Source organism: Gracilinanus agilis, chromosome 2 (assembly GCF_016433145.1).
Source record: "Gracilinanus agilis isolate LMUSP501 chromosome 2, AgileGrace, whole genome shotgun sequence".
NCBI classification, from domain to species: domain Eukaryota; kingdom Metazoa; phylum Chordata; class Mammalia; order Didelphimorphia; family Didelphidae; genus Gracilinanus; species Gracilinanus agilis.
The window spans coordinates 646,413,529-646,434,676 of NC_058131.1; the positions used below are offsets into that span (position 1 = coordinate 646,413,529).

Below are 21,148 nucleotides of genomic sequence, written 5' to 3' on the forward strand. Positions count from 1 at the left end.
GAAAGAAGGGTTGGTCAGCAGTGATGGGTGCTACAAGCTGCTTAAGAAGGATAAAAGCTGAGAAAGTCTCATTGAACTTAGCAATAAAAAAGATTCTTGTTTATCCTAGAGAAAGTAGTTTTAATTGAGTGGTAGGAACAGAAGCCAGATTGCAAGGAAACAAAAAGTAAATAGAAAATGAGAAAGTAGAGGCAGACAATGAATACAGACAGCTTTTTCTAAGAGTTTCACTGTGAAAGGAAAAAAAAGATAGAGGATGTTGGTTTGACAGGATGAGAGTCCAGTGTAGGGTTTTTATTTTTCCCCTTAACGCTGGAAAGGTCTGAGAACATTTTCAGGGAGCAGAGAATGAATCAGTGGATAAGTAGAGGATGAAAAGAATGGAGAGTATGATTAAAGAAGCAAATTCCTAGAGAAATAGGGGCAGGAGATGGGATAAAGGGTATAAGTACAGATTATTTTTGCAAAAAGAGCCACAGCATTCTTTGAGACTAAAGAAAGAGAAAATGTATGTTAACATTAAGATGATTTGAAATGTGAATTGAAGAGAAGATGGTCTCAATTTTTCAAAAAAGAGGGAGGAGAAGGAGATAGTAAGATGCCTTGAGAATAATGATGTTTTAGAACTGACTTTGTGGGAGGTGGGATAGAAAAGCAGTCAGGGAAAAGCAAAAAGTTTGGCACATAGTAGTATATGGAGACTGGGTAACTGAAAAATTTAGTGGAACCATTAAGCATTGCTGTATGACTTTCCCTCCAACACTATTCAGTAGTACAGCAATTGGCATAGAGAAGGAAGGGGTTAGGAATAGTCTAGAGTTGAGATTAGAAGGGGACTTGCTGTAATAGAACAATAGAAAACAGTATGAAGTTGATATGACTAACAATAAGCTTTGAAAAAAGAAAAAAGATAAAGCAAAGAAATCAGGGAGAGAAGAGGATTATGGAAAATTTGGAGAGGAGTTTTATGAGGCACAGATAGAGATGAAAAGACAGTAAATAATGATGAATTAGAGGAATTTCAGAGTTATGGATTGTAGAGATAAAATGTTGTAGTTAATGATAAGATTAAGAGTATGGCCATGCTTGAATCTGAGTGAGGTAGAGTCAAAGTACAAGTCATTGGAGTTGAGAAGACATGAGTGTATACATTTAAGTGCCTAAGCATAAGAGCAGAACATTGAGATGGAGAAGAAGACTGTAAGCCCAATACTGAAACCCCTAAAATATAAGAAATTGCCTGGAGTAAGCATAGCTACAGAATATCTACCAGACCTGAATAAGGTCATGTATCTGAATGTGGTAAAGGAAAAGTTCCTCAAAATAGGAAAGCTTGCTAGGGGATGGGGATATGGGTATGGTCTAGAAGTGCTAATGTGGTGGAGCAAGAAGTTGGGGGTGTTATGGATATGAAAGCATATATATATATGTATATATATATACACATATATAAACACACACACACACACACACACACACACACACACAGAGTAGAGTATGGCTGGGGAAACAGTGTTTTCCAGGAGAAGTAGGATTTCCATGATTGAAACAAAATGGAAGTATGAAAGGAAGAAGTCTAATATGAAAGGCATTTTGTTACCAATGTAATGGAGGATACAGTGTTAGAGCAGGATAGAATTGGGATCAGGACATGGGTTGGGTTAGCTCATATTCCCAAATGCCTTTAGGAATAGACTATATTTGTGTCTGCACATAAAATGCCAGGAATGTTGCCAGGTAGTAGAAGAGATTATAACCATCCCTTGGTTGGCCTCTACTGTCTTGGGACATTATTCTACTTGGGTTCCATTTTCTCCTTTCAGAGTTTGTTAATAATTGTTTCAGTTTTACACTTTCTTCTACCCTTGAATCCTTTGCCTCGCTGTACTATCACTTCTAATCTCTTAACAAACTCAAACTCTAGATTATCCCTATGTTCTTCACTCTTGTTCTTGTGCTGTTGAATAATGCTTGAGAAAGTCATCTAACAATTCTGATTAGTTCCACTTACCAATAAGTTCTTTCTCCAAACATGTTTTCCAGGATATGCTATTTTGGTCCCATTTCAGACTTCTGTCTCCTCCTAGAAACCAATTAAAGAAAGTTCTATCCTTTCCCACAACAGCAGGAAATGACAGAAGGAGACCAAATTGGAAAATCTGCCTTTCCAGGCTTATTACACATTCCTCTCCTTTGCTGCATCCAGCCAAAGTGGCCTGCTTGCATTTGTGGCATTCCATCACCTCCTCCATATACTTGTCATAGGGTCTTCTCTAGACCTGGAACGTAGTCTCTCCTTACCTCTGTCTTATTGGCCACTGGGCTTCCTTCAAGGTTCAGGCCTCAACAAGACCCATTTAGGGTCTCTCCATTTGCTAGTGCTTTTATACACATACACATGCATAGGTGTGGGCATCTATCTATCCATTTCCATATACACTTATCTTTGTACATATAGTCTCACCCTAATAAAGAATAAACTTCTTAGAATTAGAGATTATTTGGTTTTTGTCTTTGTATCTCCACAGTTTGGTATGGTGTGGACACTAAACAAATGCTTGCTGAATGAACCAATGATGGATAGCTGAAAACTCAAATGAGACTTAAAAAAATTTTTATGTAAAAATTCTGGAAGCACTTAGTCATTGTTCTAATCATTCAGATGCTATTTCCTGTTCTTGCTATTATTACTTTATCAGTCTTATAAATATGGCAATGCTTTTTCATATTCAGGCAGCATGCAGGGATCCTTTTCCTTTTTATTCCTCTTTAAAAAACAAACCAAAACAAAACCTGTACCTTCTGCTTAGAATCAATAATTCTAGGGCAGAAGAGGAATAAGGGTTGGGCAGTTGGGATTAAGTGTCTTACCAGGGTCATATAGCTAGGAATCCTTGTTATTCTTTATTAAAAATGCTAATATGAACTGCTATTTAGGATTTTACATTGGGAATAGCTGACAAGTGAATAGAAGGATATAGCATAAACACTTTAAGGTTAATATATGGATGTTATTTAAAATAAGTTTCTAGTGATGTATTTTATTTTGTGATGATGTATTTTATATCATCACCATTTCCTCCCATATCCCATTCTGCTTTTCCTCCTTTCCCTGAGCCATTCTAAATAACAAATAGAATTTTTAAAGACCAAAAAAGGGGAAAATCAGCATGATTATTCAATACATCAAAAACGTCTGAAAATATTTATAATATGCTACACTTATAGACTCTTGTACTCTGAAAAGGGTGGGGTAAGTGTCTTCTCATGTCTCTCCTTTAAAGCCATGCTTATTTTTTTAGACTTATGCAATATTTACTTCCTTTGTGTAGTTCTTTCTGTTTACTTTATTGTAGTTATTGTATATATTGTTTTCCTGGCTCTACTGACTTCACTCTAGCACACACACACACACACACACACACACACATATATATGTATGTATAAATCCACATATATTTAACTTAGAGCATCTACTTCTTTGTCCCTCTTCTTCTGTGATTTTCTTCCTCTCTTTTTTCTCCTCCATTCACTTTATTTTCTCACTTTTTTCTCTTGCTTTACTCTCACTGTCATGCTCTAATTTATTAAACTCTTACTAAGAGGCAGACACTGATAGACATTGGAAATACACACCCAGAAATGAAACAGTGCCTACCTTTAAAGAATTTCCATTCTAAGGGGGTTAGACAACATGCACAGGCATAGGCATGTGCAAAACAAATACAAGATAAGGAGGCAGAGAGGCACTAACATCACGGACCAACAGGAAATGCTTCCTGCAAAAGACAATACCTCAGCAGAGCCTTGAAGAAGGCCAGAGATTCCAAGAGATGCCAGAAGAAGAAGTTCATTTCAGATATGGGGGATGGCAAGGGAAAAAGCGTGGAGATGGGAGATGAAGTAGCTTGTGTGAAGACTAGTAAGAAGGCTATTTTGGTATGTATGTGTATGTGGAGGAAAGTAATATGTTGTAAGAGAAAAAAAGTAGAATGAAATCAAGTTGTACAGCCATAAGAAGAACTTCTTTTTGATAACAAATATTAGGGAACCACTGGCATTTATTGAGTAGAGACTCAATAGGTACAGATATATTTAGAAAATCAGTCTGGCAGCTATATGAGTATGGATCAGAATAGGGAGAGAATGGGAGGTTATTACACTAAGTCCAGGAGAGAAACAATAAGGACCTAAGCTAGAATATGGTGGCTAGATGAACAGAGAAAATGGGTTCTATGTAAGAGATACTGTAGAGACAAAAACAACAAAGTTTGTGTAATTGGTTGGCTATCTAGAGTGTATTAAAATGAGAAATCAAGGATTTCTTGACAAGGACAGCAAGTTTTGGAATATGGGTAACTGGAAGGCTGGTGGTATCCTTGACAGAAGTAGGAAGTTTGGAAGAGAGATAGAACATGCCCACCTGTAAGAGACAGTAATGTTGCAAAGCCTTTGGAGATAAAGTGATTATAGTGTCAGATGCTGCAAAAAAAGTCAAGAAAGATGAGGACTCCAAAAAAGGTCTTTAATTTTTAGCAATTAATAGATGATTGGTAAATTTTGAGAAGAGCAATTTTGTTTGAATAACAAACCAAATTGCAGAAGGTTTAAAAGAAAGAGAAGAAGTGGAGGCACTGATTTAGTTATTAGGGAGGAGTCATTAGAAACTAGAGTAAAGGAAGAGGTAGTAGGAAGTGATATAAAGGGAGATCTAGAAGAGGGAATTTATAGTGAATGCCTTCCATTTCCTTGGAAAATATAAATCAAGGTCATCAGTTGAGAGGATGGTGGGGGATACAACAGGGAGTTTGAGGATAGAAGACAAGGTTTGAAATAGCTACTAGAGTAGATAGAGAATTTTAGATAGGTAGAGAATCAATTATAGAAGAATAAAAAGGACTGAATAAAAATAAAGCTGCACTACTTTCTCTTCTCTGGACTAAGCCAGGAGGTACCTCCTCCATTTCAGAAACATGTGAGTCCATTCTCTTCTGAAGCCTCAGTTTCCTCTATTATAAGATATTATTTCCAAAGTGCTTTCATGTTCTCTGTCCTATGGCCCCTAAAACTCAACTTCACCCTGGAGTTCTCTCAGCAAATGATCTTATGTCCTTTACTAAGCAGATTGAGACAATCTATTTGATCTTCATCACCTCCCCATCTCCACTTCTCTATTTCCTCCATCTTTTGCTCTTTCCCTCTGGTCTCAGAAATCATTGTTGCCCAGAACTGTCTTCCACTTATATTCCTGATCCATATCCTCTAGTCTTTCCTGTGATTTTGCTCCATTGTTTGCTCCCTCTCTGATTGAGCTTCTATTTCTCCCTCTTTATCCTATAAAATTTTGCTTATATCTCCCCATTCAGAGGAGACCAACCAGGATGGAGAAAGGCCTTGAATCCATGTCAAAATGGATCAGTTGAGGGGCAGCTGGGTGGCTCGGTGGATTGAGAGCCAGGCCTAGATATGGGAGGTCCTAGGTTCAAATCTGGCCTCAGACACTTCCCAGCTGTGTGACCCTGGGCAAGTCACTTAACCCCCATTGCCTAGCCCTTACCACTCTTCTACTTTGGAACCAATACACAGTATTGATTCCAAGAGGGAAGGTAAGGGTGTAAAAAAAAAGAATGGATCAGTTGAAGGAACCTTAAGAAGGGAAGACTCAAGAGAGAGATAGGATAGCTGTCCTCGAGTCCTTGAAAGACCATCATATAGCAGTGAGAGTAAACCTACTCTATTTGATTCCATAAGTCAGACCCACACTTAATGAAAGGGTAGAAGTTGCAAAGAGGCAAATTTGGACTTGATAGCAAGTAAAGCTTCTGAACAATTAGAGCTGCCCTAAAGTGAAATGGTTGCCCTGAGAAGGAAAAAGAACCTGGTTGAACATTTATCAAGTACATTGTGAAGATTAATTTCTAGTAGGAATTGGGCTAGATGGCCTTTGAGGGCCTTTCCAGGTTTGAATCTTGTGACTCTGATCTCTCTGCCTCCAGGCCCATCTCTTTGCAACCTTACTTTCCTCTATTCCCCTTCATGTATGTTGAGTTGCAGTCAAACTGCCCAACTAACTTTCCCAATCAGGTCCTGTTCTTTCCCACCTCTGAATTTACAAAGATGAATTTCCCTTGGCTGGGATGCCCTTCTTCCCTATCTCTACTCCTCTCCCTTCAATTTCTAGCTCAGGTACCTAACTCTTTATGAGACTTTCCTTGACCCTCTCAGCTGAAAATTATTTCTTTCTCCTCAAATTTTCTTTCAGAACTTTATTTAATTGTCTTTTTTTTGCCCTTATCATCATAGTCTACCTTATTTATTTACATGTTTTATTCCAGGTAGGTTTTAGTTGCCTTCTAATTCTAAATTTGTAATAATGTGATTATATAACTTTCACATGTATCACCTTTTACCTCAGTACATAGTTTCTTACAAATGGTAGGTCCTTAGTAATGTTTATTGAATTCAATTCAGTTTTGAATAAAGGAGGCAAAGCAGTTTTTTCTTTATGTAAATGTGAGATCATTTTTCTCTTCTCCTGCTTCTATCCTTCTTTTCCATGTGTCTGCTTCCTTTAAATCACCATAATATAGGTTTTTATTACAATATAATAAATTCTTATAATAAAACTGAAGGATTTTATTAGTATCATTATTGGGTTTTTGTGAGTTTCTTCTTCATTTAACAGCAGGGTGAAATAAGTATTTTACTCTCAAGAAGACTGAAGTAGATCTTTTAAACTTACATTTGATCTTTAATTTAAAAAAATCTTGTGGGTTTCATACTCAGCTATATAAAAAGTTTCCTTACCCTAACCCTGAGCATCCTTAGACACATAGAGCATAAAACAAACATAGCAGCTGTTGTAATGAACTCAAGTGACCCTCAGCCTACATAGCTGATCCCAGAGAGATTAAGGGCATCTGGCAAAAAGAGAGAGAATGCTTTGGCAGCTGTTGCTAGCCATTCTAGGTTATATGGTTGCTGGTAGATGGTCACAAAAGACAGGCTTGAATTTGGAATGCTTTAAAATAAGTTTTATTGATATTTTGGTTTTTTACCTAATTCAGAATATCACATAAAGACATAAGCTTGATTCTCCCCAATATAACTAATATGAAAGGGGTACAACTTGGGAAGTAAGGAAAATAATTGTATCTAAAGGAAGAACCCATGTTCATTATTTCATGATAAAAATCATATTAGGTATCAAATTCAGTAATAGTTTTATAGGAATGAATTACAAACTCTAGAGGAGAGATTATGTAGTCCAACTGCCTAATTTTTCTGTGGTGAAAAAAAGAAGCCCAAAAAGTGGCTTGCCCAAGATCATATCACTATTAATGTGCCCCAGAATTCAAACTAAGGCCCTCAAAATCCAAATTCAGTGTCTTTCCAGTGTGGATTTCTCATAATATTCAATTTTCCTACTTTTGACTCAGGATCGAAAGAACCTTAAAATGTAAATTGATGGAATGGAGACCCAAGCAACCAACTCGTTGGAATCGACAGTGTACTGCTATCTTGAGGCAAATTCTTCCCAAGTTAGAACTTGGAACTGGGAACCTTGTTTCAACTGAAGAAGAAAGTGAATTTGAAAGACTGCTACAATTTTATTGGGTAAGTATGGATTTAAGTGCATTTGTGAAATTATTTTATTTACTTTGTTAGTTACTGAAAGGAATTCTAAATAATCCTGGAATGTCTGTTAATATGGCTTAAGAAGCCAGGTATCTGTCCCAGTGCATCAAAAATCATGCAAATACTAAGATTTTGTTTTCATTCAGTTGCTTTTCAGGTTTTCTTTTCTTTTCTTTTTTCTTTTTTTTATTATAAAGATTTTTTTTACTAATTACATTTAATAACATAATTCCACATAAGTTTTCCAAAGTTATGTGATACAAATTGTCTTCTTCCATCCCTTCCCTCCCCTCTCCTGGAGCTGGCAAGCAATTTGATCTGGGTTACATGTGTATTGTCTGTAAAACATCTTTCCAAATTGTTCATTCCTTTGGAGTTTTCTTGACAAAGATACCAGACTGGCTTGCCATTTCCATCTCCAGCTCATTTGACAGATGAGGAAACTGAGGCAAACAGGGTTAAGTGACTTGTCCAAGATTGCACAGGTAGTAAGTATCTAAGGCCAGATTTGAACCCAGGAAATCTTCCTGTCTCCAGGCCCTTTATCTACTGTCCCAACTAGCTGCTCCAAAATACTGAGATGTGATATGACACTAGTAGAAGGACATCTTTGAGAAACATCACTTTGAAATTGTTTATTTAAATATTTGAGATTATTTTGAACTATAAATTCTGAAATAAGGATCCTTTCCCTAAGGACAGGACCTAGAAGTAAATTGTTCTATAAGCCCAGAGGCTAAAAAAATGCCTCTGAGAGATTAAGAATAGAGTGGGTTTCTTGCCTCTTTTTTAAAGAAATTTTAGCAAAACTTGTCACCTTGAGTGTGCAGAACCTTGTTGAACTAGGCTATCTTAGCCCTTGTCATTATAGTTTGAGAGGAATATATAATATAATATAGTATTCACAGAGACTTCCAAAATGTGTGTCCAGTGAATGGAGAGGATTTTCTATTTTTAAAAATGTTGATAAGTTACTTTGCAGAGAGTAAAATATCAGAAAATGTCATTTAACATTTGTTAACTACAAAATAAGCAGATCTCTGAACCTCTCCTGCCCTAGTTACCATTCAGGGACTCCTGGGTAGCATTTACAGCTATGGGAAAAGAAAAAGATGACAGCTGGCAGGTAGGGTCTTCTTTACCTTGACTGTACCTTATTTTTTTTATAATTTATACCTCTTCAAAACATTTCCCATATTTCACGAATAATTAATTTTTAACATGTATGACTTCTATTATCATTATTTATTTATACTTCTTTTTAACCAGGCTTGCCATTTTATCAATGTTGGAGAACCCTTCTACTCCCAAGGAACTTCCTCATGCAATGCTTAAGGGTACCTCTTCTGCAATTTTTAGTCTGAGAAAGTTGCTTAGGCACTGGGTGGTTAAGTGACTGGGATCAGGTGGTTAAGTGACAGGATCACATGACTTTGTGTTAGTCATGGGACTTAAGTCTTCTTGGCTGTAAAGTCAGCTTTATCCACTACACCACATGCCATAGTAGAAATAGTACTAGATTTATAGTCAGTCAGTAAAACTCTGTTCATATCCTGAGTTTTATACTTCCTTAGCTAAGGGAGTATAAACAAATTATATGACTTCTCTCGGCCAGAGTTTCCTCATCTGTAAAATGTTATAATGTCTATATCACCTAATCCTGTGATGGCGAAACTATGGCACACATGCCAAAAAGGGCACACAGAGTCCTGTCTGTGGGCACACCTGCAGTCACCCACCACAGTTCATTACTAGAAAGCTAGAGGGATTCAGGACAGAGCTGCTCCCCTCCTTATCTCCATTCTTCTGAGAATATTCTTCACTTTCCCAACCCCTGTGCCCAGCAGACCAATGGGAACACTTCCTCCCTCCCCTGTCTGGGGTAAGAGGGGAGGAGAAGTGATGGGTGCATGATACTTGGTCTGGGGGGGAGGAGGTTTACTGGCACTCCATCTCTAAAAGGTTCACCATCACTGACCTAATCCATAGAGTTGCTATATATAAAATTCTCTGTACAACACACTATATAAATGCTGTCTATTGTACCATTTCCATGCCCGTTTCCTAGCTGTCTACTCACTATGGCCTTCTGCCATTTCTGCCCCACTCGAAATTTATACTAGACTTCCAATGTCTTAGCTGTGATAAAGCAGCTTTCACCTTATCTTGTCCTGGCCTTGGCCTCTATACCACTTCTTTACTTTCTCTTCATAATGTCCCCACAAGGGTACCCTTTATCCACCCCCATATTCTGATCCCTTCCTTTTCCAGCATTCATTAGAATATTTCTTCACCCATTATAGTATAAATTCCTTGAGGGCAGGAACTGCCTTCCTGTTTGTATTTGTAAACCAGGAATTTAACAGAGTGCCTGGTGTATAGTGAGCATTTAATAAATGCTCTGTCTATCTATCTATCTGTCTGTCTGTCTGTCTATCTACCTATTATCTCAGCTGATCTCATTAGGTCTAATTAGTCTCTAGAAACCAAGATGTTGAATGAGTTGCTTAAACAAGATCTATGACTCAGGTTCATAGGAATATAATAGTTATACTTACTGTCTGTCAGATGAAATTCCAATAGGTCAATTATAATTATTATAAGTGAAGAAAGTAACATATATCATTACATAGAGGGCCAGCAAATCAATCCCTTCTTCAAGTTGCTTCATCCTAAAGTCCTCCCATAGCACCAAGTATTTCATATATCTATAGTTTTATTTCTTTGAGTCAATAATGAAAATATTCAGAGAATTGATTAGATTAGATAGAAAATTATTAGAGATGGCTAGAGAAAAATCTAGAAACTGAAAAAAGATTCTAAAGAGGCAATATGTCTTCATGAAGAACAGATCATGCCAGAATAACTTCATTTGTCTTTTTTCACAGGGTTAGTAGAATGGCAGCTCAGAGGAATGTTATAAAAAGAGTTTACCTACATTTTAGCAAATTTGAAGGAAAAATGGAGAATTTTGGGCTAAACAATAGTATATTTAGATGCATTTGGAATTGGTTAAATGGCTGGACCTAGTGAGTAGTTATTATTGATTCTATCTCACTATTGTAGGAAATCTCCAATAGAATTCCTCAAGGATTTGGGCTTAGCCCTGTGTTATTCATTTTATTTATCAGTGATTTATATAAAAGCATAGATAGCATTCTTATCAATTTTCAGATGGCATAAAGCTGGGAGAGATATCTAATACACTGGATAACAGAGTCAATATGAGGGAGTTGGATTAGGTGGCCTGGGAGATCCCTTCTAGCACTAGTTCTATGATCCTATGATCTTGACAAGTCAAAGCAAGGGTTATTAACTTTTTTTTAAAAAATATATTAATATTTTATTTTTAACTCAATTACATGAAAAAACAATTTTTAACCTTCATTTTCATTAAGTTTAAGCCAAATTCTCATCTTCCTTCCTTCCTTCCTTTCCCTCCCTGCTCCCTAAAATGACAAGCAATCTGATATAGATTTTACATGTTTATTAGTATAGAATGTCTTTCCATATTAGTTCTTTTCTGAAAGAGAACTTGAACAAATGAAAGAAAAGTGAAGAAATAAAGTGGTATGGTATGTCTTGGTTTGCAATCAGATTCCATCAGTTCTTTCTCTGGAAGCAGATGGCATTTTTCAACTTGAGTCTTTTAGTATTTTCTTGGATGACTGTATTGGTAGGAATAACTAAGTCATTCATAAAAGTTCATTCATAAAAGTTCATCACATAATACTGCTGTTACTATATGCCATGTTTTCCTGTTTCTGCAGGTCTTTCCAGGTCTTTCTTAAATCATCATTCACATTTCTTATAGTATAATAGTGTTCCATTACAAGAATATGTCACTACTTGTTGAGTCATTCTGCAATCAATGGAGATCCCCCTCAGTTTCTGATTCTTAGTCACCACAAAAAGAGCTGCTATGGATATTTTTGTACAAACAGGTCCTTTCCTCACTTTAAAAACCCCTTTGGGATATTGATCTAGTAGTGATATTTCAGGGTCAAAGGTAATGCACAGTTTTAAGGCTCTTTGGGCATAGTTCCAAATCACTCTCTAGAATGGTTGGATCAGTTCATAACTCCACAAGCAGTACAAATGTCCCAACTTTGCCACATTGCCTCCATTATTTATTATTTTCCTCTTCTGTCATATTAGCCAATCTGATAGGTGTAAGTTCGTACCTCAGGGTTGTTTTAATTTACATTTTTCTAATTAAGAGCTATTTAGTTCATTTTTTTCATGTGATTATATGTAGCCTTGATTTCTTCATCTGAAAACTGCCTGTTCATATCCTTTGACCATTTATCAACTGGGGAATGATTTGTATTATAAATTTGACTCAGATCTCTATATATTTGAGAAATAAGAAATTTATCAGAGACATTTACTGAAAAAAATTTCCCCTAGCTTTCTCCTTTTCTGCTAATCTTGGTTGCATTGATTTTGTTTATGCAAAACTTTTTTAGTTTAATATCATAAAAGTTATCCACTTTACTTCCTCTAAAGTTTTCTATCTCTTGTTTGGTCATAAATTCTTCCTTTATCCATAAGTTTGACAGGTAGTCTCTTCTATGCTTCTCTAATTTGCTAATGGTAGTACCCTTTATGTCTATATCATTTATCAATTTTTTACCTTATCTTGGGGTGTGAGATATTGGTTAATGCCCAGGCCCTGCCATACCTCTTTCCAGTTTTCCAAGCAGTTTTTATCAAATGGTGATTTCTTATCATAAAAACCTGAATCTTTGGGTTTATCAAACATTATATTATATAATTACATTAACTAATTACAAAACTATGGTCATTTACTGCTATGTATTATGTCACTAATCTACTCCACTGATCTACTACTTTATTTCTTAGCCAGTACCAGATCGTTTTGATGATTAAAGTTTTACAAAACAGTTTGATATCTGATATTCCTCGGCCACCTTCTTTCACATTTTTTCATTAATTCTCTTAATAGTCTTGTTCTTTTTTCTTCCATATGAATTTTATTATTTTTTCTAGTTTGGTAAAATAAATTTTGGGCAGTTTGGTATGGACTGAATAAGTAGATTAATTTAGGTAGGATTATCATTTTTATTACACTGGCTCAACCAACCCATGAGCAATTAACATTTTTCCAATTGTTTAGATCTGACTTTATTTTTGTGAAAAGTGTTTTGTAATTGTGTTCATATAGTTTCTGGGGTCTTGACGGTTAGACACTCAAGTATTTTATATTATCTACAGTTAATTTAAATGGAATTTTTTCTATCTCTTGTTGCTGGACTTTATTGGCAATATAAAGAAATGCTGATGATTTATATGGATTTATTTTATATCCTACAACTTTGCTAAAGTAATTAATTCTTTCAACTAGTTTTTTAGTTGATTCTTTAGGACTCTCTAAGTATGTCATCATTTTATTTGCAAAGAATGATAATTTTATTTCTTCACTGCCTATTCTAATTCCTTTTTCTTATTGCTGTAACTAGCATGCCTAGTAAAATATTGAATAGTAGTGGTGATACTGGATATATTTGCTTTCCCCCAATCTTATTGAGAAAGTATGTAGTTTATATTCATTACAGATAATGCTTGCTAATGGTTTGAGATATATATTATTTATCATTTTAAGAAATGTTCCATTAATTCCTCTAGTATTTTAAATAGGAATATATGTTATATTTTACCAAAAACTTAATGCATTCATAGGGATAATCATAATGATTTCTGTTGGCTTTGTTATAGAGTCAATTATGCTACTAGTTTTCCTAATATGTGGGAAGCCAATAAGAGAATAGATGAAAATCTGAGACTCCTCTTTTGACCCCTTTTGTGATCCTTGTGATTTCTTGTTGAAAAGTATTGTGGCCTTATTGAAGAGCTTTAGGTTCCTAGTGGGCCAGCATTTAAAAGGTTAACACTCTCCCCCATCAGCCAGGAATGCAGCTGCCTGGTATAGCCAAGGCCAAAACCTTAGCAGGGGCAATTCAACCTTGAGGAAAATATTCCTTGACTTGGCTTTCTGATAAGAACCCAGTCAAAATTCAGCGTTGGCCTTGGTCTGTTCTGAAGCCAATGAGACTTTTTGTGTTTTGATATGACATAATTTATAATTTCTGCGCATCTGCAAAGTTTTGGAGGGGGGTTCTTTTGTGTGAAATGAGTCTTGAAATATATATAATAAACTTCATGCTCCTAGAGACAGAGCTGGAAGCATGAGCTGACAAAAAGATCTTCCATGTCCTTTACTTCCTTATCAACTAAACTGTCCTTATCAGATTATCAGAGATGATAAAGAGATCTCAAGACTAATATTAAACTGACCCTCAATTCCTGATATAAATCTCACCTGGTCATAGTGTATGATCTTCATTATAAATTGCCTTAATCTCCTTGGTAGTATTTTATTTAAAGTTTTTGCATCAATATTTACTAATGAGATTGGTCTATAGTTTTCTTTCTTTGTTTTTGCTCTTCTGGTTTAGGTATCAGTACCATATTTTTATTGTAAAAAGAGTTTGGTGGGATGCCTTCTTCAGCTAATTTTTCAAATAATTTGTATAGTATTGGGATTAACTATTCTTTAAATGTTGGTGGAATTCATTTATGAATTATGATACTGGGGATTTTTTGTTGAGTTTATTGATGGCTTATTCAATTTCTTTTTATGAAATGGGATTGTTTAAGTATTCTATTTCTTCTTTTATTAGCCTAGGCAATTTATATTTTTGTAAATATTCATTCATCTCATTTAAATGGTCAAATTTGTTGGCATGTAATTAGGTAGAATAGTTTCTAATAATTGCTTTAATTTCCTCTTCACTGGTTGTTTATTCACCCTTTAAATTTTTAATACTGGTAATTTGGTTTTCTTCCTTCCTTTTTTAAATCAAATTAACCAATAGTTTATTTTATTGCTCCTTTTCTAGTTTTATTTATTAGCTCAATTGCTTTCTTGCTTTCAATTTTATTAATCTCACTGATATTCAGGATTTCCAATTTAGTGTTTAACTGGAGATTTTTAATTTTTTCTTCTAGTTTTCTTAAGTTGTATGCTCAGTTATTAATCTTTTGTGTTTCTGTTCTATTGATGTAAGAAATTAGAGATACAATTTTTCTCCTAAGCACTGCTTTAGCTGTATCCCATAAATTTTGGTGTGTTATCTCATTGTTGTCATTTTCCTTAATAAAATTATTGATTGTTTCTATGATTTGTTCTTTGACTAAATTATTCTTTAGGATTAGATTATTGAGTTTCCAGTTAATTTTTTTAGCCCTTACCTTCTGTCTTGGAATCAATATTGTATATTGTTTCCAAGGCAGAAGAGTGGTTAAGGGCTGGGCAATGGGGGTTAAGTAACTTGTCCAGGGTCACACAGCTAGGAAGTATCTGAAGCCATATTTGAACCCAGGACCTTCCATTTCTGGCCCTGACTCTCAATCCACTGATCCATCTACCTGCCCCACTCCCACCCCTGCAATTAATTCTTAATCTCTCTTTCCATAGGTCTTTATTGAATACCATTTCTATTGCATTATGATCTGAAAAGAATGCATTCAGTATTTCTGCTTTTCTGCACTTGATCATGAGGTTTTTATGCCCTAATACAAGGCCATTTTTTGTGTAGGTGCCATGCACTGCTAAAGAAAAAGATATATTCTCTTCCCATTTAACTTTCTCCAAAAGTCTATCATGTCTAACTTTTCTTTAATTCTATTCATTGTCTTAACTTCTTTCTTGTTTGTTTTTTTGTTTAGATTTATTTAATTCTGAGAATGGAAAATTGAAGTCCTCCACAAGTATAGTTTAACTATCTTTTTCCTACTATAATTCATTTAACTTCTCCTTTTAAAATGTGGATACTATGCCACTTGGTGTATATATGTTTAATATTGATAATACTTGATTTTCTATGGTACTTTTTTTAAAGCAAGATATTTCCTTCCTTATTTCTCTTTATTAGATCTATTTTTATTTTATATTTCTCTGATATCATGATTGCTACCCCTGATTTTTTTTAATTTTTTAAAAATTTCATCTAAAGCATAATAGATTCTATTCTAGTCCTTTACCTTTACTCTGTGTGTTTCTGTGCTTCAAATGTGTTTCTTGTAAACAGCATATTGTTGGATTCTGGTTTTTATTCCATGCTGCCATCTGCTTTGGTGTTATGGGTGAGATCATCCTATTCACATTTATAATTATGATAATTAACTATTGTGAAGAGAAAATTAGACTCTCTTAGTTTATTTTTAATGTAATCAATCAGTAGCCTTTAATTTGATCAAATCAAGAACTTAAAATACCTCCACTTAGTACCTAGCTAACCATTAAACAAGAGAGTTCACAAGTCACTTACTAGAGTAAGCTCACACCTCCAAAGGCCACTGCCCCCCCCCTTTGGGCAGTGCTAGGCAAATTGGGAGGTTATGATTGGTTCCCAGTAAAGTGGGAAATATAGGAAGGAGGTAGAGAATTGTCTAGCCTGCCACCCTAAGTGCTGCTCCAGGAAAGTCCAACTCAATACCCAGCAAGGGCTCCCTCAAGTCCTGATCTCCACATGGAAGTGCTGATGGCATCTTCAGCCAGAAATCTACCAACACAAGCCTCCTCCTTCAGCCCGAGTCACTTACCCATCAAGTCTCTCCAGCCCAGAACAAGTCCAGGAAAAAGTGACTCCCTCCAAGAGTCTCCCTTCAGCCCAGCTCACCAAGGCAGCCTTTTTAAAGTAGTTTTCTCAACATCACTTCCTGTTCATTCCCCACTTTATGGGAACCAATCATAGCCTCCTAATTTACCTAGCCCTGCCCAGGGGGTGGGAGCAGGGGCCTTTGGAGGTGTGAGCTTACTCTAGTAAGTAACTTGTATTGGCTCCAAGACAGAAGGTAAGGGTTTAAAAGAAAAATAAAATTTAAGGGTTACCTGTGTAAGGAATTAAATTAAGGGATTTGACTAAGTATATGAGATTTGTAAGATAATACTGTGGTTGCTGATTTTAAAATTAATACAGCCCAAGTCAAAATGACTTTTAGCAGTTTTTATTTACAAAAAAAAAAAAAAAAAAGGTGAAGAGAGTGAAAGTAGAGAAATGAAAGAGAGGGTAGAGTAAGAAGTCTAGTTTATTACCCTAAATGTTGCTCTGGTCCTGGCTCAACCCATGCAGGGCTCATTAACTCCTTAGCCAGAAGACCGTGGTGTTGAATTAAGCAAGGATTCAACCCACACAGCCTCCTCCAAGAAGGGGATGCCTCTCCAGAACTAATCTCTCCAGAAGCCAAAAAAGGAAAGTCAACTTTTCACTCACCAGGAGAATATCCAAAGAAGAAGATCCAGGAGCCGTCTTACCAGAAGCAGTCCAAGAGCCAGAGTCCCAGGTCCAAGCTCCTCCACACCCAAGATTCAGGACCAAGAACCCTCACACAGAAAGTTCATCATCTTTTATAGTCCATTTTTTTACATCTCTTCCTGTCCCTTCCTCCACTTTTACAGGCACCAATTACAGTCTTTAGATTTGCTTAGCACTGCCCAGGAGAGCAGTGTTTGTAGGTTCCACCTCTCCTTCTATGAGGGTGTAAATTCTTATCAAAGGATTCACAAGTTTCTGACTGATTGAGTTGAAAGGGTGGAGCTCTCTAAGTGACTTGCAAACTCTTCCACCTAGTGCCAAATAGAGGTGTTCAGGCTTTGGTTGATTAATTAAAAAATAGGCAAGGGGAGAGTCAATCCCATCTTAACACCTGCCACACATCCCCATCCTATCCTCCTATATAATAATTCTTTCAAACCTCTTTTATATGAGATAATTCATCCCATTTTATCTCTCCCTTCCATCTTCTTCCAGTGCAATCTTCTTTTTTCCTCCACTAATTTTTTTAATATCTTCCTATCAATTCACAATCCCCTCTATCTATGAATATTCCTCCTAATTGTCCTAATATTGATAAAAATCAGGAGAATTATAAGTATGGTCTTCTCATATAAGAATGTACACATCTTAACAATTTAATCTTATTGAATCCTTACATTTTCTGTTTCCTATTTACCTTCTTAGACTCCTCTTAAGCCTTGTGGTTGAATGTCATATTTTCTATGAAACTCTTATCTTTTCATTAAGAATTCTTGGAAGTTCTCAAAGTCACTAAAATACATTTTTTGCTTTAATGTATTATGCTGAGTTTCACTGGTTAGGTGATTTTAGGAATTCTAGTTCTTTTGCCTTTAGAATATCATATTCCAAGATTTGTGATCTTTTAAGGTGGAAATCCTGTGTAATCCTGATTGTGGCTCTGTAATGTCTGAATTTTTTCTTTTAGTGACCCTTAATAAGAGAACTTGCTAACAATTAGAGCTATCTAAAAGTAAGAGGACTGTAAGGGTTCCAAAGAAAAGTCAGAAAATAACTGATAAAGATATACTTTTAGGTATGGGGTACACTGAATGATTATTAAGGTACCTTTCAACTCACCTCAGAGGTTCTGTGATTCTATGAAATGTAGCACCTGATCTTTTATGTAATATTTCCAAACTGTCCTCATGCTTATTATTTTTTCCAGGTTTCAGGATTTCCTATCCAGCTGCCATACACTGATTTACAATCAATAACCAATGCTGTATATCAAACTGGTATTCATTCTTCTGAATTTCCCCAGACAGAATTTGCCCTAGCTGTATACATTCATGCATATCCAAATAACATATTATCTATTTGGATCTACTTGGCTTCTTTGGTTCGCCATCAATGAAAAGCAACAAATGAAACCAGTGTCTAAAATGTTAAATTCTTGCATAGTGTTTAAAAGGCAATTTCCTGGGTTCCCCATAAGAAGAAAAGGAAGCTTCCCTGCTCAAAGTTTTGATGTTCTAGGATTGGTACTGATCTTCAAATTAGGGAAAGAATTTAACCCATTCAATGACTCTCCCAAGAAGTCTTGTACTCTCGTAATTTACACTGTGTTCTTTGAGGAAGACCATAGGAGACCCTCTGGAGTTACTGAAAAGTTCCTTTGGGGGAGGGCGTGAGGTCCTTCAGGTGGTAAAATCTTTATTTGAAGGTCAGCAGTTATAATTCTAGTAAGGAGGTAACTGAATTACTCTGGTATAGGGAAACTTTCACATTGTTGATGTTGTTGATGTGACTTTGGTGTTGAGGCCCCTGGCTTACTGCCACATTCACTCCACCAAAATTCTACCCTTTTCACCTCCGGTAACTGCACTGGGGAGGCCTCTCTGGTAGAGAGGAGATTATGAAAGGAGTGTGGCCAAAGGTCTGTGAAGTAAATCATACATATATCCTTGAATTTCACATGCTATAGAAGAAAATATTACCATTTGCTGAAATATTACTTAGTGACTTATTTGAATAAGTATATGATTTTTTTTTTGTTAGGGGTCCAATGGAATAGGTTCTTAGACATAAATCCAGAGCAGGAAACTCATCAATTTTACACAGCAAAAGGCAGGGAAAATCTCTCGCTTAATGGGTCTTGGCAGGCCACAAAAATGAGCAGAGAGGAGCACACCCCAAATGTTCTCCTGGAATCTCTGGGGAGAATTTACCAAATTGTGAATATGTGCCTCTTAGAAGTGCTAAAGTTAATAATTCACATAGGGCCTTTTCTCTAGATTCTGTGAATTATGTCTTGGGCCAGGTTTGAACTCTTTGTATGCATAGAGAGGTGGAGAAAAGTGTTTTATTACCACAATGAAAATGGAAGTTGAAAATTCTCAAACACAGAGAACTAGTTAAAATTTTTCATATATGTCTAGAAGTACTCTATATAACATCCCCATATCATTTCCTAATGAAGTAATATTTCCACCTTGATAGAGAGAACACAAAATGATGCCTTTAAGTAAGATTGGATTTTTGAAGAACTTTGGAGACCCCGTTAATTCAGTTTATTACTGCTGATATGTGAGCATATTTGCAACTAAATTGAATATAAGAATTAAAATGCAACTTTAAGTATATTGATAACATTACACTATAAATATTTTTAGGATTCTTGTTTTAGTCTTTACATTTCCTGTTTAGTAAATTGCAATTTTAGTGACAAAAATTAATTTTATCTTGTTTCATGTTTGAATGCTAAAATTATATGATTTTACAGTAGACAGTATATGCATAATTTAAGATGTGAACCAAAGAAAAATATTTGAGAAATGTCAAAATGAGTAAAGCAGAACTGCAGGTTTTCATTAAAAACATTTAAATGTGTGTCTAATCAATATTTTACCAGTAGCATATGGCCTCTTTTCCTTCAAAAGTCTTGGTGAAAATGAAGAATCACAGAGCATAAATACTAGAAAGTTATTCTTAGAGATCATCTAATCTCTTCATTTTACTTAGGAGTGAATTGAACCCCAGAAAGGTAATGTCATAATAATAATCATCATCATCATCTCCTTAAAATCCAGCCTACTATCATGAGGAGGTAGGAAACAGGAAAATAAGAGAATGTCAACTTAGGGTGCAGCAGAGCAAGGATTCTGTGTTCCCTGAAACCAATACACTAGTGAGGAAGGCCCGACAGGAACTCTGAAATGCTGGCTAAGTGGACTCTGGAAATACTATTTGGGTTAAGAGTATGGTGAAACCATTGTTATAAGCATAAGAAATATATGGGGTAGCATATCCTCCTGGAAACCAGTGTAATGCTCAGTTTAGCTTAGAGGATAGCAGGGAGCAGAAAGAGTGTCTCTCCTTTCTATTCTGGTACCAAAAGAAGCCAAAACAGATTGAAATAAATAAAAAATAACCAATACTATACCTACTAGAAATGTTTCAATATAGACCACTAAAGCAGGCAAACCATGAATGTTCATAAAATGGACTTTCAACACGAATATTTTGTACATGTGTATCATAACAAAATGGAAAATAAATCTCATCAGTTATAGGCAATATTTTTTGAATGGTACCCTTAGCTCCAAGTGATGCAACAATATATTGCCAATTAGTACAGGGCAATCATTTTTAAACAAAACTTTTCATCTCCTAGCCTAGATTATGCAAAGTAACAAATGAAATAAAGGAGCTAATAAAATATGAAAAGGAAAGAGTTGAAGATCCTGAGATCAGATTTTCAAAATTCAGAAATTATACTTAATAAAGAAATAAATGACAAAATAGCCCCAATATCTCAAAGGATTTTTGAAAAGGAACAGGCATACTTTGCCTAAAATGTCAGAAAAATTTGCAAATCCAATTTGCAGGCCAATTAAACCATATTAAAATAATCTAAAAAATCTCTTCTCTACTATAAACTTCATGAACAAATATTTTCTCTAACAGTATTTGACAGAGTATAACAACATTTCAGAATCTGAACACAGTGGTATATGAAGCAGCTGTTGCCAAGATAAGTTCCATTGGAGGAATGATGGTATTATCAAGGAATACCCCCTTAGGAAAGGTATTAAACACTACAGGGCAGAAACTACTTGCAAGAGTTATTGAAAATTTATAGGAAGGCATTCGAATACTATATTAAGAGTTGGCTAGCACGTGCAGTA

General features: G+C 35.5%; 1 protein-coding gene across 1 annotated transcript in view; it reads left to right on the plus strand.

Moving 5' to 3' along the window:
* Positions 1 to 18,375, plus strand: part of CC2D2B (coiled-coil and C2 domain containing 2B) — a 121,482-nt gene extending 103,107 nt beyond the window's left edge. The window contains exons 32-33 of the mRNA XM_044660203.1: positions 7,440 to 7,617; positions 18,187 to 18,375. Of these exons, the coding sequence (XP_044516138.1) occupies positions 7,440 to 7,617; positions 18,187 to 18,375 (367 nt within the window). The remainder of the gene's footprint in view (positions 1 to 7,439; positions 7,618 to 18,186) is intronic.
* Positions 18,376 to 21,148: the final 2,773 nt, after the last annotated feature.